The sequence below is a fragment of the Macaca thibetana genome, chromosome 8 (assembly GCF_024542745.1).
Source record: "Macaca thibetana thibetana isolate TM-01 chromosome 8, ASM2454274v1, whole genome shotgun sequence".
NCBI lineage: Eukaryota > Metazoa > Chordata > Mammalia > Primates > Cercopithecidae > Macaca > Macaca thibetana.
This window is the reverse complement of record NC_065585.1, coordinates 53,745,883-53,765,124: the sequence shown is the minus strand read 5'-3', so window position 1 is coordinate 53,765,124 and position 19,242 is coordinate 53,745,883. Positions and strand designations below refer to the sequence as shown.

Below are 19,242 nucleotides of genomic sequence, written 5' to 3'. Positions count from 1 at the left end.
TTGTACTTAATAAATGTGAGTTGATTAAATTGAAGAGGAAAAAGGTCAGTTAAATGTTAGTGGCATCACTATGTTAAATAACAAAAATTAAATTGAGGTTTTTTTCATCCTTTACCAGAAGATAGGGAATGTGTCTGTATCTGTTTAAATTGTAAAACAGTTCTTGATAAACAAATAGTAATAAACTTATACTTCTCTAATTTGCTTATGGTTATTTTGTTGGATCCATCTAGCTCAAGTGTGGAGACCTAGTCAATAAAATCTCCCACCTTTTCTTATGAATATTCTCACACCTGATGAAAAACAAAAACACAACTCTACAACTCCTTACACTTCTGTGTCTTTTAATAATATCATGCTTCCTATCATCCCACTTTATGACTATTGTTTTCTTTAGCTCATATTTCTTAGACAAATATGAAGGAGTCAAATTTTCCATTCCTAGCAGTTCTGACTTTCATAATATCTAGCATCAGAGGCTAGTTTTTTCTTGAAGTTTCTGAGAACTGAAAAGATGATGGTGCCCCTTCAACCATGTAATTCCCAATAAAGATGATTCTAAAGTCCAGTGAATTTCTGATAAATTCCACAAAATTCAGACAGACATTTCCTGAACATATGATCAGTTTGTGGAGTAATGTGTACTTGGCTCATCTCTCTGCTCTCCATTCCTGCTCTGTCTAGTTTAGGTGACTTTTTCCTTTTTCCTTTACTATTCCTGTTATACTAACACTTTAAACGGCCATTCTAACATGAGATCAGTCCTACCAAAGTGCAGATCTGATGTTTGAGTCAGTATGCAGCATAGTTCTTGGCAAGATCAGGTGTTTAATGAATGTATGGAAAAGTGATGTCATTCACTCCTGCAAAACTCCCTTTTCACTATTTTACAGTGGACTATATTCTGACTTCAAAATGTCTTGCTTTATTTTCTGTTACTCACTTTTGGCTAGTTTCCTTCCTTCTAAACTTGCTCTGAACATATCCCATGCTGCCCTGTTCGATCCTCATACTCTTCCCTCTTTTTTGAACGCTTTCTAATGGTTTTCTTCCTTAAGTGTCAAGCTTATAATTTTAATCCTATCCAGCAATATTCCCTTCTCCCTCTGAAATCCAGTGGCACATTTTCTATTTCTCTCTTTTATATGTGTGGTTTATATCTTTGTCTTGGTGTGGTTATTTGCACACATGCCATATCTCTAAAACCCAGCTGTTTGGTGCTCTTCCTAGAGTCTTTCTTTTTCCCTATGCTGATGTACACAGGATTCAGGAACTCTTTGTGAATAGCACACACTTTGGTGAGAAATTTAGACTTACCTGAAGATTCTGTGGAACAGGTGGAGGGGGTTTTCTTTTCTTTTTTTGATTTTTAGTAACTTTCACTTAGGATGATTTTAGATTTGCAGCAAAGCACAAAAATAGTACCCAGAATTGACATATAACCCACAGAGTTTCCCCTGTTACTAACATCTTACATTAGGATGTATATTTGTCACAATTAATGAACCAGATTGATATTTTGTTATTAACTAAAGTCTATATGTTGTATTCAGATTTCCTTATTTCTTTTTTCTTTTTTGAGACAGAGTCTCACTCTGTTGCTCAGGCTGGAGTACAGTGATGCAATCATAACTCACAGTAACCTGGAACTCCAGGGCTCAAGTTACCCTCTCACCTCAGCCTCATGACTAGCTAAGACTATAGGCACCTGCCATGCCAATTTTTTAAATGTTAGGCCAATTTTAAAATTTTTTTGTAGAAATGGGGTCTCACTATGTTGCCTAGGCTGGTCTCAAACTCCTGGCCTCAAGCCATCCTTTCATCTTGGCCTTCCAAAGCACTGGGATTATAAGCGGGAGCCACCATGCCTGGCTGTTAATTATTACCTAATGTCCTTTTATTGTGTGTTCCAGGATCCCATCCAAGATACCACATTACATTTAATTGCCCTGTCTTTCTTCAGTTTCCTCATTACTGAACATTACTGAGACTTTTAAAATTTTTAATAATCTTGACACTTTTGAGGAGTACTGGTCAGGTGGTCTACAGAATGCCCCTCAATTGGGATATGTTTGATGTTTTTTACCATGATTAGATTGGCCTTATATATTTTTAGGAGGAAGAGGTGTGTGTGTGTGTATGTGTGTGTGTGTCTACATATAATTGTGATAAAATACACATAACATAAAGTTTACCATCTTAACAATTTTTAAGTGTGTAGTTCAGTAGCATTGAATACATTCATAATGCTGAGCAGCCATCACCATCATCCATCTGTACAACTCTTTTCATCTTGTAAAACTGAAACTCTACTCTCATTAAACAAGTGACAGTCTCACCACATCATAAACTATAACAACACTTATCATTGTTGATGTTAACTTGATCACCTGGCTGAGGTAGTGCTTGTCAGTTACTCTATTTTCTCCCTTTCCATAGTGTATTCTGTGGAAATAAGTCATTATGAATAGCCCACACTTAAGGAGTGGAGGTTATGTCAAGTGGGGAGTTAATGAGTGGGTATTGTCTGCATAAATTACTGGAATTCTGAACAGATTTGCCTATTCTCCCCTATTTATTTATTTATTTAGTCAATCATTTATATTAGTATGGACTCTAGGATATTTGTTCTGTTCTTTGGTTATAATCCAATACTACTTTATTTATTTTGCTCTTCAAATTGTCCTGGCTTTGGACATTGGGAGCTCTTTCAGTTGGCTCTGTGTCTGGCCTTGACACCCTTATTTGTTTATTTACTTGTTTAACACTTCCTTCCTTTCTGGTACCACAAGATAATCCAGGTTCGTATTATATATGCCCTGCTCAGTCCTAGAATCAGCCATTTCTCTAAGGATCTCTGTTTTATTAGAGAAAGTTGTTAGACTTTAAGATTTAGATGGTAGGTATGTTCATTGCTACTGGGGTGTTGTTGCCTCTAAGGCTTTTTATCTGACAGAGCAAAGAAATATTTTTATGTATATTAAGCATAATATAATTATGTTTAATTATACAGCAAATCTTATAAGGCAAATCTGTGCAGAATTCCAGTAATTTTGCCTCTTAATACACATGCTTAAACCCACTCGCCCAACTCTTGAGATCATAATAAAATATATGTTATGTATATTAATTATATTATGTATAATTTATATGTATGTAATCATATCTATATGTGTTTATGTATCCATCTATGCCTATATTAAGTTAAACATGAGTATATACTTACGTCTCCAACCCTAATGCATTACCACGATGATCATTCTAGCTTTATGGCCTTGTTTGTCTGAAATCTCCCCCTCCAGCAGTGAGAACCTGGCTCCCACCACTCACCATCCATTTGCTTAAGTTAGCAATTCCATTATATAAAATATATAATAATATATTGCAATATTATATATATTGCAATTCCAGTATATTTGCCGGTGGTGGATCTGTGTGGGTACAGTTCTGCAGCAACTTCAATTCTTGCTTTCTCAGAGGAAATAATTCAACTGAGATGCATAAGGCAGAAGGAGAGACCAAGCCAAGTTTTAGAGCATAAACAAAAAGAAAATCAAGTACACATGGGAGAGGGTCAAGCGGGCCACTTGAGAGACCAAGTGCACTATTTGACCTTTTGACTTGGGGTTTTATATGTTGGCATGCTTCCGGGGTCTTGCGTTCCCTATCCCCTGATTTTTCCCTTGAGGTGGGCTGTCTGCATGCATGGTGGCCTGCTAGCAGTTGGTTGGGAGGGGAGCATGTGCAGTGTGTTTACTGGAGTCATACGCATGCTCACTTGAGGTGTTTTTCCCTTCCCACGCAAATGTCCCTAGGAAGTCATAAGCCAGTTAAACTCTGCCATTTTGCCTCTAATATGCATGGTTAGGCCCACTTACCCAACTCTTAAGATCTTAGTGAGAAGCTGCTGATAACCAGTGTCAGGTGCTTCTATCTATTGGGAGACTTCCTTTTCCTGGTGCTGGCTGGGACCAATTATTATTTTAGAGAAACGGTTTAACAACTGCCTGACCACCACTTGATGGTCGCCTGACATTCCAGGTTGGGGCGGAGGGGGGCCCTCTACTGCCCTGCTCATGTCTGACTAGCTACCTACTATAACATTTCCCCTCATAAGGGTCCAAGACCCCAATTTTTTTGGAGAAAACGGAGAAAAATCCGGTGGTTCTATGGATCTTGGCCTTTTGCTAGCTGTCAAGGCAGGGTTGACTCTATTGGTTGTTGAAAGTGGTATCCTGCCAAGTCCAAGGGGCACAGGGACAGGACATTTCCTCTGTTGTGTCCCACTGATGGGCAGTTTATGGGTCCCCTGCAGAAGGGTGATTTGGCAGGATGGCATCCCTCACTGAGGATCTGGAGCTTGATGGCCTGAAAGCAAGAGGAGACAAATCGAGTTATTAGATTTAGAAGAATGTTAAAACGAAATAAGGGGGTGAGGACAGCTTCCCAATAAGATCTCAAGAGTTAAGCGAGTGGGCTCAAGAATGTGCATTACTGGGTATATACCCAAAGGATTATAAATCATGCTGCTATAAAGACACATGCACACGTAGGTTTATTGCAGCACTATTCACAATAGCAAAGACTTGGAACCAACCCAAATGTCCAACAATGATAGACTGGATTAAGAAAATGTGGCACATATACACCATGGAATACTATGCAGCCATAAAAAGGATGAGTTCAGGTCCTTTGTAGGGACATGGATGAAGGTGAAAACCATCATTCTCAGCAAACTATCACAAGGACAAAAAACCAAACACCGCATGTTCTCACTCATAGGTGGAAATTGAACAATGAGAACACTTGGACACAGGAAGGGGAACATCACACACTGCGGCCTGTTGTGGGGTTGGAAGAGGGGGGAGGGATAGCATTGGGAGATATACCTAATGTAAATGACAAGTTAATGGGTGCAGCACACCAACATGGCACTTGTGTACATATGTAACAAACCTGCATGTTGTGCACTTGTACCCTAGAACTTAAAGTATAAAAAAAAAAAAAAAAAAAAAGAATGTGTATTAAGAGGCAAAATGGCAGAGTTTAACTCATATATGACCTTCCAGGGAAATTCAACTGGGAAGGGAAGAACGCCTCAAGTGAGCATGCATATGACTCCAGTAAACATACTGCGCATGCTCCCCTCCCAAGTACTAGCAGGCCAGCATGCATGCAGGCAGCCCACCCCAAGGAAAGGATCACAGGAAAGGAAACACAAGACCCCAGAAGCATGCCAACATATAAAACCCCAAGTCAAAAGGTCAAACAGTGCACTTGGTCTCTCAAGTTGCCTGCTTGGCCCCCTTCTAAGTGTACTTTACTTTTTTTCTCCATTCCTGCTCTAAAGCTTTCTAATAAACTTTCACTCCTGCTGTAAAATTGTCTCAGTCCCTCCTTCTGCCTTATGCCCCTCAGTTGAATTCTTTCTTCCGAGGAAGCAAGAGTTGAGGTTGCTGCAGAGCTATACCCATATGGATTTGCTGCAACAGTGGTTTCAGAATTATTAACCCCTATTCCCATGGGAAACAACTTCAGCAGTTAGAGTCTAGTGTTTCTTTTTGCCTTTAGTCTTCCAGACTCTAGTCATTTTCAAAATTATTTATTTTAGCACATTCTTTTGCAGCCCATTTCAGTGAGGTTGTTGCATAATCATTGTCAATTAGATTCTTTATCATATTCTACATTCCATTCTGAGAACTCCTGACCTCCTAAATGATTACATATATACATACACGCACATACATATATATAAATGTAGAAAAATACACAAGCACACAATTTACCATCTTAGCCATTTGTAAGTATCTAATTCAGCCGTATTAAATACATTTACAAGGTTATGTAACCACCAACCACCTCCACCACTTGTAAACCAAGTAGTATCTGAGACAGTTCTCAATCAATTTAGAAGTTTATTTTGCCAAGGTTAAGGACATGCCCAGCGGAAACGAACATGGCGTCACAAAAAAATGGTCTGTGGTCTGTGCTTTTCTCCAAAGGATTCTATGGGCTTCAATATTTAAAGGGGAAAAGCAGGCTGGAGGAGGAAGAGGGAGGATGTGGTAATCCAAATGTAGCAAGGGAATAGGAGCAGATAGGGGAATTATTAACTATGTATTCCTCTTGCCCTCAGTATATCAGCACCTTACATAAGATAAGGTAAACATAGAGTGGCTACCTGTGGAGATATTTAACCTTTATCTGAAGCTATCTGCTTAGTAACAAAAGGAAAGGCATTTCTTGCATGACTCAGCTTTCAGCTTATTTCTTTTCCTTTTGGCTGATAGATTTGAGGTCCCAAGTTTTTATTTTTCTTTTACACATATGTCTCCATAACTTTTTTCAACTTGTAAAACTGAAACTCTATACTCATTAGATAATAACTCCCATTCCTCACTTCCTCTAGCCCTTGGAAACCACCATTCTATTTTATTTCTCTGTGATTTTGATGACTCTAAGTATTTCATGTAAGTGGAATCATACAGTATTTGCCATTTTGAGACTGGCTTATTTCATTTAGCATAATGTCCTCAAGGTTCATCCATGTTGTTACATTTTTGGAATTTCCTTCCTTTATAAGGTTGAATAATATTTTATTGTTTTTATATACTACATTTTATTTATCCATTCATCCATTGATGGACACTTGGGTGTCCACTGTAGCTACTCTGAATAATGCTGCTATAAATATCAGTGTAAACATATGTCTTTGAGATCTTGCTTTCAATGTTTCTTTTGCATGTATACCCCCAAATGGAATTGTTGGACCATACGGTAATTCTATTTTTGATATTTTGAGGAACCATCATACTGCTTTTTGTATTGGCTATACCATTTTACATTCCCAGCAACAGAACACAAGTGTTGCAATTCCTACATATACTTGCCAAAACTTACTTTCTGTGTGTGTATGTGTGTATGTATGTGTGTGTGTGTGTGTGTGTGAGAGAGTGATAGTAGTCATCCTAATGGATGTGAGGTGCTCTCTCATTGTAGTTTTGATTTGCATTTTCTTAACGATAAGTGATGTTGAACATCTTTTCATGTACTTATTAGACATTTGTATACCTTCTTTGGAGAGATGTCTATACACATCCTTTGCCCGTTTTTGAATCAGATATTTGTTTTTGTTGAGTTTTGGGAGTTGTCTATTCCGGATATTAACACTTATCAGATATATGATTTGCAAATATTTTCTCCCATTTTGTGGGTTTCCTTTTTATTCTGTTGATAGTGTCTTTAGAAGCACAGATTTTTAAAGTTTTCATGAAGCCCAATTTGTTTAGTTTTTGGTGCCCATGCTTTTCATGTCATATTAAAAATAGCACTGCCTAATCCGATGTTGTGATGCTTTTGCTCCATGTTTTCTTCTAAGAATTTTATAATTTCAGGTCTCATATTTAGATCTTTGAACCATTTTGATTAATTTTTGTATATGGTGTTTGGTAAGGGTCCAACTTCATTCATTTGCATATGCATATACAATTTTCCCTGCACCATTTGTTGAAAAGACTGTCCTTTCCTTCATTGAATGGTCTTGTACGCTTGCCAAAAATCATGTGACCATGTATGCATGGGGTTATTTCTGGGCTATTTTATTCTATTGGTCTATATATCTTTTTGTGCCAGTACCACACTGCTTTGATTACTATAGCTTTTTTAGTAAGTTTTGAAATCAGAAAGTATGAATACTTCAGCTTTGTTCTTCTCAAGACCTCTGGTCACATAGAGGTTTTTTCTCCCATATCTCCAAATAGGACTGAATTGTTTTCCTAATGTCATCAGCAATTTAACTCTTTCCCCCAAACCTGAATATATTACTCAGCATACAACACAGGGCTCTTTAACATTTCAGGCCCCACCCGAACAACTTTTCAGATTTTACCATCCAGTCACCTATATCATTCTTCTTCATGGTCCTAGTTAACAGTCCCCTTTACCAACATCATCATTTCACATCTCTTTATACAATCTTTTAGGATGTGAACTGTATTGTGAGAAGCTGTGTATTCTACAACAGTGCTGTGCCTAACTCTTAGTAGGTATTCGATAAATATTGATTGAATGGACCAATAAGTGATTTGGTATAATGTAAAAGCCAGATACCAGACAAACCAACATAACCTAAAATGCATTCTATATGCTATTCACTTGGCTAATATAATTGTTTCCTACATACTCTTTGTTATTTTAAAATATTTGAAGGCTACTTGCAAAAAAAAAATTGGCCTGAAATCTGAGATACATTCAATTAATGTGGAACACATGGTGTTTACAGAAGCATTACCAAATAGTATCATGCTAGTGAATCTTGATAATGTATGTCAGAGGATTTCAGCATTAGCCCGCAACAACAGCATTACTACAAATAGCTGAACTATACTATATGAAATTAATTTCCTCATGAAATATTGCATGGCCAGGTTTTTGGGAGTTGGCTAGCTAGATTAGAAATATTATCATCCATATTACTGGTAAAAGGAGATGATGTGGCTGTTTATTAAGTAATTAGCTTTAAAAATCCTTGATTTTTAAATTGATATCAAATTTAAATACTGGGTCTCCAAGCACAAGATTCTAGGAAAGCCCCATTTCACATACTTCAGTTTGAAGATAAACATGGTTCAATCTATGCGCCCCTCTTGCAAAGCTTGTGTTGCTTGTGTACTTGTGACCTTTGAGCTGTGTACACCAGCCTCTGTATGCCAGATTCCTAATGTCAGTGTGAATAAGCTACTAAAATTTGAGTGGTGGGAAAAGAGGGAGTTCTTAAATCTCTCCTCCCCATTCTCCGCTAGTTCCCCTTCCTTTACTACTTCTCTTCTTCCTCTTCCCTCTTAACACGTCTGCCATTGTCTTGGGTAATGAAGAAGTTTGTCATTCAGAAGAGAGAAATTTCTCCTCAGTTAAACCTCATATGTTTTTAATCATCCTTCATATGCCCAGTGGTTTGTATCAGAAATGAGGTCTTTAAGGAACTTGACCTTTCAGAGTCAAGAACTCTCCATGTTAAAGATTTATCTTTTGGTAGGAGGATTTTTTTTTAAGTATAATGATGTATACAAGTAGAATGTTACAATATACATTCTATATATTTTGAGTCTTTAGATATTTTAAAAGAGCATAATTCATCTTTCTCATTTGCATAGCAAGTAGGTTCCCATGTTTTTTAATACTTGAAATGGTTGAACTCTTTTTATATCTTGAACTTCTTCTGGACTCTTTTGTTTGTAACTTTTAAATTGTGGAAATGACAAAGAAGCTGCTACTAGAAGATGGTGGTTTAGCTTGACGCGGTATGGTAGGTGACCAGTTAAGGTTAGGTAAACTTTGTTTCCCAGGCAGGGCAAATCATTTAACCCTCTCAGTAGGCACTGGAGTTTAGGAAACGAGTGGAAAACAGAAGGTAAAATGATGATGGTCTATACAAGTCCTCAAGATTACTTGGCATACTGATGCAAATTTTCCAACATTCCAAGTATGCATAAATTCCATGTACGCACACTGGTTTTGCCACTTCACAGACTTGTATTCTACATTTGGCCTAAATGAAAATTCAACTCTGGTTTTCATCATACCTCAGTAATATGCTAATTTCATCCTCGTGGCTTGTAAGAGTCAATGTCATAAGTTGGAACTAACTTATTAGTAGAGAAATTGGGAATAATTGGTTCAATGTTTTTCATAGCTGATTACGTTTTCAGGATGAAAACCAACTGACCACAGATCAAAAGTTGCAAAAAAAAAAAAAAAAAAATCACCATGTTCCACTTGTGCCAACACAATTGATTGCTTGGGTATTTCCCTCAGAACATCTCTCTTTGACAAATACAGTCACTAAAAAATTGTTAGTAGCAGAAGCTGCTGCTTTGCATCCTGAGTTGGCAGTAACAGATTGCCTGAAATCCACATTGGCACCCCATATTCTTTTCTTTGTTATGTATTGAGTAAAAGGTGGCTGCTAAACTGTAAACAATTTAAATACATTTCCTTCTGAATTAGACTCTTTTAAGTTTTACAGAGTTAGAAAATGTAGTGTGGCCCTTTCTACGTTTTCGAAACTGGTGACTGGTTTTCCATACAAGGTAAATACGTATGACGTCCCCTGTTGTTCTTCCTACATCATAGGTTAAGCATTTTATAAGTTTCGAAGCCCTTGCATATATTATTTGACATTCACCTTACACAACTCTACAAAATAAGGCAAAATTAACTCTAATAATTTATAGATGATAATGAGGCTTGGAGAATTTCAGTAGGTTTTCTGTGATCATAAACCTAGGATATGGTAGAACTTGGATCAGAATATAGGTTCAAATTTTCAGATTTGAGCCCAGGAAAATCCACTGTAATTCAGGTTCAGAGCATTATTGCTTTTGGCCAAGGGGTTATTGTATTATGATCAAAATAAAGAAATAGTATATTTTGCAATTTATGCTCTAGTGGTGCCAGATATCACTTTATATTTCTCATTTTCATCACTGTGACCTCTTGATAAAAGGAGATCTCATTGTTATCCTTCCCTCTGATTTCTTTAAGAGTTAATCTCATTTGCCAACAATATATATATGTATATTTTGAGACAGGGTCTCACTCTGTCACCCAGGTTGGCATGCAGTAGTGTGACCACAGCTTACTGCAACCTCTACCTCCTGGGCTCAAATCATCCTTTCACCTCAGCCTCCTAAGTAACTGGTACTACAGGAACTCGCTGCCACACTCAACACTAATTTTGTTTTGTTTTGTTTTGTTTTGTTTTTTAGGAGACATGGTTTCACACGTTGCCCAGGCTTGTTTTAAACTTCTTGGCTCACATGAGCCTCCTGCCTCGACCTCCCAAAGTGCTGGGATTACAGGCGTGAGCTACTGCACTGGGCTTGCCAACAAGAATTTTAAGACCTGGCCTAAATATTGTAATTAACACATTAAGAGGTTATATCAGCATGGCCTCTTTTGTTTCCATTTTCTAGTGCTTATACTTGTGAATGTAATTTAGCATTACTTTCAAAATGGTAAATTTTACTTTTTGCAGTTTCTATGACAGAGTTTACACAGTTGCATTAAGCCAAAGTGTGGGTCATCTTCTGAAATCTCTCTGGCAAAGGAAGAACACTCATTATTGAAGTATCAGGAGTTAGAAGAGGCCAGGTGTAGTGGCTCACACCTGTAATTCCAGTACTTTGGGAGGCCAGGGCAGGAGGATTGTTTGAGCCCAAGATTTTGAAACCAGCTTAGGTAGCACAGTGAGATCCTGTCTCTACAAAATAAATAAATAAATAAATAAATAAATAAATAAATAAATAAATATAAAAAGAGCCAGGCATTTGTCTGTAGTCGCAGCTATTCAGGAGGCTTTGAACCTGGGGGGTGGAGGTTGCAGTGAGACATGGTCATGCCACTGTACTCCAGCCTGGGTGACAGAGTGAGACCTTATCTAAAAAAAAAAAAAAAAAAAAAAAAAAGAGAAGAGTTTTGCTGCTTCCTGTCATTCCTGTCAACTTTTGCCCAGCGGAGTTCAATGCACAGCTTCTACATAGAGGTGATGATTCTGCCTGGTCATGAAATGGTTTTGAGATGGAGGATGATGCTATGAAGAGTAAGGAAATATTGAAGGACAATGATTTTTATACTGATTTCTGGGCTTCTTAAGACATGTATCTTTACCCTATCTGTCTTTTGCAGTGCCACATATACAAATGAGTCCTAATGTTTTCTTATTAAATATTGGCCCTTAATAATTATGCCTAGTGTTCCACTATTGGAACATAAGCTTGTGGGAATTATTTATATCCTACTGCTCAAGGTCATCACCAAGGTCTGATTTTTCACAAAATAAATTTGCTGCCTCTGGCATAAATGGGTTACTACTTGACCAAGTATCTGGTCAAAGAATATGTTCCCATTTCTCAGAACCCAGGAGAATCTTGAGGAATGGCTTTCTCTCTTCAATGCTTTTGAGGTTTTATGCCTACTGGGTATAAAGTAGTGAATCATGTCTTTTCCTTTTTAAATTTTTAAATTACAGATACAGTAATGCAAATTTGATTTCTCTTCCCAAACTGATTTGAGTGTATTTCCCTTTTTTGAAACACAGGATTAGGAAAAGAGAAAAGTCTAAATTTAGAAAAAATATTGTGTTAATTTTAATTGAGATACTGGCATTGTACCTAATAACATTTGAAACCTTTGAAACCTCTTGGGACCTAACAATGTGCTCAGGGAAACTCAAGATATTGTATATATACAATGTAAGAAACTTGTTACACGTCAGTTCCCTATGATTCTATCAAATGAAAATGAAAATGTGTCAGACATTAACCCCTCTGGGAACTTTGGGGAGTTTCATCTGAAAGTTCATCTCACTCCTCCCTTCTCCTCTCAGGTGGCCATGTTTGTGCTGCAACTGGGCAGTGCCACATTCGTGGTCACGGAGCCTGTGATCAGCGCAATGACAACTGGGGCTGCCACCCATGTGGTGACTTCACAAGTCAAATATCTCTTGGGAATGAAAATGCCGTATATATCCGGACCACTTGGATTCTTTTATGTGAGTTTTTCATATGTTTTCATACATATCTTTTGAATGTGCAAGTTTCACAAAGTAGAATTTGGTTAATTACAATATTGAGATTTTTCTGTATTAAAGCAACTTGGGTTTAAATAAAATCTTATAGGATATTTTGAGTGTGACTTAAGGTGTGAAACTAATTTAGTGAGTAATTTCTACTAATCTTGGAAATTATTCCTTGTAATGAATACTTGAATATGAGCTAATTTGGGGGCATAAGTAGAAAAAAAAAAAACTAGAGTTGTTTGTGAGCCAGGTATTGTTGCCAACTTCTAATGGAAGTCATCCACTGGAATTATGGTCCAGTTTAACAATAGTGCACTCCCCCACATTCTTTCAGTATTGCAAACCCTGGTATGGATTAAATCAGAGGCCTGGTCGAAATTGGTGTCTAGAGCCTCAGTAGCAGACAATCAGTTATTAAAAACCACCTGAACCTGAGAAAGAGAGCAGCACCTGGCCATTTGCAACACATTTTTCTAACAACACTCCTTTGTTCTTGGGTTTGTTTTTGAAGTGGACCTAAAATCTGTAACCGCTCAAGAACTCATATCCTATTAGAGGTTTATTTTTTAAAAAGTCTTGTTAATGAATTTGATGACAACCAAACTTTGTTTTGTTTAACTTTATGCATTGCTGTATACTAAATAACATTAATTTTTGTTTCATAATGAGAGTATTGTCATTCTTAATTTTCTTAAATATTAATGGCTGGAAGGAGCTCAATGAATGGAGTATGGTAATTCATCTATGTGTTATTGAGGTTGTTTCTGGCATTTCTGTATTATACATGGCCCCACGAGGATCCTCTTTATTTGCATATTAATCTCTGCAGCATTGATTGTTTCAGTAGCGTAAATTCCTATAATAGAATTATTAGGTCAAAGGGGTATAAAAAGTTGTATCCATTAATATTTTACTCTGACCTTATCATTGTCAACTCTGGTTATGGCTATTTTTTAAATGACCATTTGATATGTGAAAAAAATGGTATCACTTGTCTAAGTGTGTTTCTCTGATTAGTTGGTAAAGTAGTCAATAAAAAGCAATTGGCAACACAGAACTGGAAGCTGGTTCTGAATTTCTATTTCTTAGATAATATCCTGCTCAATGATTCATTCATTGTAAGAATGATTAACACTAAAACAAGAACACTGGAACTGGGTCTGGAAGCAACATAATTCCAAGCTCCAGCTCAAACAAAAGCAGACCAAAGTAGCTGTAAGCTGTCAGGTGACTGGTTGAAAGATTAAGACTTTCAGTGACAGCAGGTCTACATGACAGAACCAAAGCAGTGATAGTTTCTGTCTTGACCTTTCACCTGGAAATGGCCTGCTTGTCCGCACATGTGCAGCTTAAAGAAATGACTGTCCATTACCACTTGGCCTCTTGAATCATATCTGCATACACAAACGATCATCATTTTTTTTTTCTAGTTGTGTTCAAGAAGCAGGGTAGCCTGCTGTGAGAATGACATTGGTCTTTCAGCTTGTTTCTCTGGTGGCATTGTGTATAAACTTCTATTAAACCCTTCAGTTAAAGGGTGTTGTGTGTGATTTTTGTTTTTCATTTTGTTTTTTTGTGAGGTAAACTGCAAGCTACTTTAGCCTAGTCTTGTAAGTCAACACTGTGGGACTTTTTGGAGGTGTTTCCTTTTTTTTCTTGAGACGGAGTCTCGCTTGTCACCAGGCTGGAGTGCAGTGGCACGATCTTGGCTCACTGCAATCTCCGCCTCCTGGGAACCCTGGGAACCCAAGCGATTCTCCTGCCTCAGCCTCCTGAGTAACTGGGACTACCGGTGCGTGCCACCATGCCCAGCTAATTTTTGTATTTTTAGTAGACAGGGTTTCACCATGTTGGCCAGGTGGAGGTCTTTCTTCAAAACTTTACGTTGAAACGGAATCAGATTTGGGCATATTTTTGGACTGCTGGCTTTAAATTCACGTTACTCCGTTGATAGAAATTGCTATGCTTTGTGTTGATGGAAAATGAAAAAAAAAAAAGTTGCTCTTGCTTTTCAATATCACAGAGTCCTGTACTGTGAGGCTGTTAGGTGGGAATGGTGCTTTGGTTCTTTGCCAAGGTTTCAAATGGATGTTGATATTACAATGCCAAAAATGCTGGTGATCTGAGTGTTAGATTAAGAAATAAATCTTACGTCATGCACAGGTTGCACTGGGATATTGAGACGTGCACTTTGGTGTACATAGGCTGAGAGAATCTGATGATGGCTACACTTGCCCCTGGATTATTTAAGTGTTGCATAAAGAAGCAGAGCTGAACTCAGCAAGGATGTAGAGCAGAGGATATCATATAGGCCTTGGCTAGCATGTCAAAGAATCTACAGCAAAATGACTTGACAATTTGCGTGACTTTTCACTCTTTGACATGCATCCTGCCTCTGAGTTTTCACAATTGTTATATCCTTTTAGAAAGCAATTCAGGCTGATGAGAGATAAAGCACATGTTACTGATATTCTTGGAACATAAATTGGATATCTAGAATATTTAAGACTCTTGCACAATGAGCCAGTCATGATTCCTGATAGTCTCAGGTGGGCTACTCATTTTTGTCAAAAGAATCCAGTTTTAGCCAATCAAAATGTCCATTGATTATTCTTAGGTTGAGGTCTGCAGATTGCGGTCTCTTTATTCGCCACTATGTGGTTTCTACAGTGTCTTCCTCCCAGGGGATGTCTGATTCTGTACTATTCAGAGAATCTCATTCCCTAGTTGAGTTGGATGAGTATAAACAGCTAATATTTCCATCTCTTTGGTTGCTCTGGGGTGGCAGGTGTCCTTGCCACAATGAACTATTTTTAGGGAGCAATTTGAATCAGATACCGGTAGGGATTTGTGCTCAGTTCTGCCCCCTTAGATGGTAGATAACAGACTTCTCATAGGCTTGAGGGATAAACATGCCATAATGCCTTCCCCTTTTCTACATCTGGGACGAGGAACACACGCTCTGACTCCAGCAAAGCTCAGGTGGTTGGGCCGCTCTTTCTCTTCTAGCTGAAAGTTGTTAAAGAGTTTCCTCAGGCGAGGAGTTCTTCCAGAGTGTTAAACATTACTAAGGCTTTCCCCTAGAACTCTGAATGCCCTTTGAGAATTTCTAGGGTCCGCATATTCAAAGGGAGCCTCCAGAATAACTGTCATGACCCTACTATATCGCTAAGAAGTGTGGATATAATTAGGCCTAACTTACCCTTTTATTTAGCCTTCCTAAATTCCTTCACAGGTAACTCTTTACTTTTTAAATTTGTTCTTAAAGTTTTATCTCTAGATTCATATACTTCTGATTAAACTACCTTTCTTTTAGTATTATGGCTGGTTCTTAGTAAACTTTAAAGATTACATCAATGCGTTCTTTTTCAGGTATACATTGGGAAAAAAATTTTTTTTTCTCTGAGGTAACTTTTAGCTTTTGTTAGTTTATTAGGGCTCATACAATCAGGTAGACACTGATTTTTTTTTCCTTAGAAAGAGGCAACAGGGGAAAGAACTTTAGAATCATAGAAACCAGTCTTCAGACCACAGCTCTAGCCATAACTTGAGCTAATGACCCAGTGTCTTTGATTTCCAGTTGTCTTGTCTGTTTTGTACACTGATGATAATTATACTTCTTGGAATTCATTTCCAAAATGAAAAGCATTGAACACAGGTGTTCATTAAATGGAAGTCATTATCTTTCTCACTAGTAGTTAATAGTTCAATGTAACAAATTACGGATTTTTTTAAGTGCCACTTAAGTAATAGATACTAATACTTTTCCTCTATAGAGGACCCTTAATCAGATTTTTTAAAAAGACTAAATAACAAAACGAACTTATATGTATTTTAATGACTTAAGAATGGCTTGAACATTTATAAAACCTTTAGAAATAAATATATCTTCTGTTAGTGGGGGTTGATCATTACAATTAAAGAAAAGCTATGTTTTTTAGTTTATTTTTATTTATAAATGTTTTCAACAGTTCAGCTCAAATCTCCCTCAGCAGTTATAAACCCATTTAATAAATTATGAACAGTGTTGCAATATCTTTTAAAAAAAGCAGAAACAATAATGTTATAAGGGTCACTTCTGTCTTGGGATCCTGGCTCAGAAGTTAAATTGTTCTATTCTTGGCTTCCTTTAAATTCAGATATTTGACCAGTAAGTTGGTTCCTTGCACAGATAAGTAGAAAAAGTTTAATTCTTATTTACAAAAAAAATTTTAAATTGAGGAATGATGAAGTATCTTTTTATCAGAAAGGATGTTTTCCTCCAAAAGGCACAATAAAAATTACAAAAATTCCTAGTTTGTATTAGCACATGTGGGTTTCTTTGAGATGGCGCCAGTATCTCAGCCTGCAGCAGCCTATGATAAATTTGGCAAGGATACTTTCATTGGCATGGCTTTATATGAGCACTGCTCTAAATAATTATATGTACGGTTATGTACACTAAACCCAAGAGCAAAAGACAAGCTTGGCAATATATTCAGCCATCCTTCTTGGAAGTTTTTATTTCCTTCCTTATAAATGGGTAGTTTCAGAACTGGAAAACAGTTTAATTCCCACCCCAATCCCTGAAGTACAAGCAAAGTACTTTTCTAGTTTGTACTGCAAAGACTGCAAAGGAGGAACCAAGAACATTAATAAAATGGGATAGAAATGTCAGAAGGAAGTCAGAGCCAATGAAACCTTTTCTTTTATAGAGAATGAGATCACAATTAAATATGTATAAATGGGGTTTATAGGTGGAGAACAAATCTACTTTGTAGACTTAGGCCCTGTGGGATTTCCGAATCAAGAACACGCTTTGATGGTTTGTGAAAGCTCACAGTTTCTCTGCAGATACTGTGACATCTCTATTGTGAATTGCAGGAATGTTCAGTATGCCCTGAAAAATGGACAGAATAAATTAAAGCGGAGAGAAAAAGAATGTTCATCTGTAACTTGATTCAATCAGTGATGCAGGGGATAGAAGATGTGGCAGGTTTAATTTGGATACGAAACAAGTATATGGAAATTTGTAGCCAAGGTTACTTTAGGATTCTAAATCAGAGAGCAAATATTTTTGCAACTCCACCATCTTAGGCTAAGCTCTCTCTATCTCTCACAATTCACTGAAAAATGCATCACCACAAAATCCAGTGCTCAAGTAATTCAAATTAAACTAATTTACCAAACAAGAGATGACAGGATGCCACCTGGACCTTGGAATGCCTGGTTGTATGTTTGGTCCAAGTGAGTGTTGTATACTCATGATGTCTTTGGCTATTTAATATACCACACTTCCCTTAGACCACATTTGTTCTGAGACTTATTGTATCCCTTGAAATAATAGCAAATGGATTTATTCCCAGTGTATCATATAGTTATTGATGAGAAATTAGGGTATAATCATGTAAAAAACTACCAGAATGTTGGTTGGTTTTTCTTCTGTCTTTTGGGTTTTTTTTTTTTTTTTTTTTTGTACTGATAAAAATACAGCCTGTGGTTAATATCCAATTTAATCTTTTTCTTTTCTCTTTTCTTTTTTTTTTTTTTTTTTTTGAGACGTAGTCTCACTCTGCCACTGAGGCTGGAGTGCAGTGGTGCCATCTCGGCTCCCTGCAACCTCCACCTCCCGGGTTCAAGGGTTCAAGCAATTCTTATGCCTCAGCCTCCGGAGTAGCTGGGATTGCAGATGTGCACAACCATGCCTGGGTAATTTTTGTATTTTTAGTAGAGGTGGGGTTTTGCCTTGTAGGCCAGGCTCGTCTTGAACTCCTGGCATCATGTGATCTGCCCACCTTGGCCTCCCAAAATGCTGGGATTACAGGCATGAGCCACTGTACCCAGCCTATATTTTTCTTGTTTTTCTATTTATGTTCACTACTTTAGAGGGAGGTGGGATTTAAGGGGCTTGATCTTATCAATACCTATTCTAAAATGTTTAATGATATGTAATGATATAGGCAAAGTTGATAAGAGACATCACATTCTTATGAACAAGGAGGACTTGTGCAAACATCAAGTTTTAAAGGATCAGAGTTGGTTTTAGGTGCCCCTGAGCAGGAATTTAGATTTGCTTGTACGTAGGATTCAAATGTAATGAGCTTGAAAGCAAGTCGGGGTGGGGAGAGGGCATGCCTGGGCAATCATGACTCATGTTTAAAGGTTCCAAGGATGTGAAAGCTGCCTTAATTGTCCAACAGAATAATCAGAATAATCTGGAGGGACTTTACAAGCTACACATAAGTAGGAAGAGATCAACATGCATCCTTGATTAAAGAACCGCTAGAACAGATTTACTCAACAAATTGATCACCTCGCAGGCATTGAGGATACAGTTGACAATAACATTTTTGTTCCCATGGAATTTTATTGAAACACTGAGGAAGGACGCAAAGTATGGAGAGAGGAGACAAACAAATTGGCAAATAAAGTAATCTCAGATAGTGTTAATGAAGGAAACAAGGCAGTGTGACTGAAGGTGGGCAATGTGGTCAAGTGACAGGGTTGGGTCTGCTTAGATAAGATGGCCTGGGAAACCTTTTCTGGGGACATGGCTTTTGAGTGGAGGCTAGAAGGATGAGAGAGACCCAGCCATAGAATGATTTAAGAGTATTCTACAAAGAAAGAGCAGCAAATGCTAATTCCCTAAGGTAGATACAAACTTGGCATGTTGGAAAGACAGAATG

General features: G+C 37.5%; 2 protein-coding genes across 3 annotated transcripts in view; one reads left to right on the top strand and one right to left on the bottom strand.

Annotated features, from left to right (window-relative positions):
* Nucleotides 1–19,242, bottom strand: part of PIP4P2 (phosphatidylinositol-4,5-bisphosphate 4-phosphatase 2) — a 724,054-nt gene that overhangs the window by 314,512 nt on the left and 390,300 nt on the right. The window lies entirely within an intron of this gene.
* The window catches only part of SLC26A7 (solute carrier family 26 member 7), a 144,034-nt gene that overhangs the window by 56,014 nt on the left and 68,778 nt on the right, over nucleotides 1–19,242 (top strand). The window contains exon 5 of one of the 2 annotated variants that reach the window (XM_050802617.1): nucleotides 12,386–12,550. The exons of the other annotated variant lie outside the window; for it this stretch is intronic. Within the exon in view, the coding sequence (XP_050658574.1) occupies nucleotides 12,386–12,550 (165 nt within the window). The remainder of the gene's footprint in view (nucleotides 1–12,385; nucleotides 12,551–19,242) is intronic. 2 annotated transcript variants of the gene reach the window in all.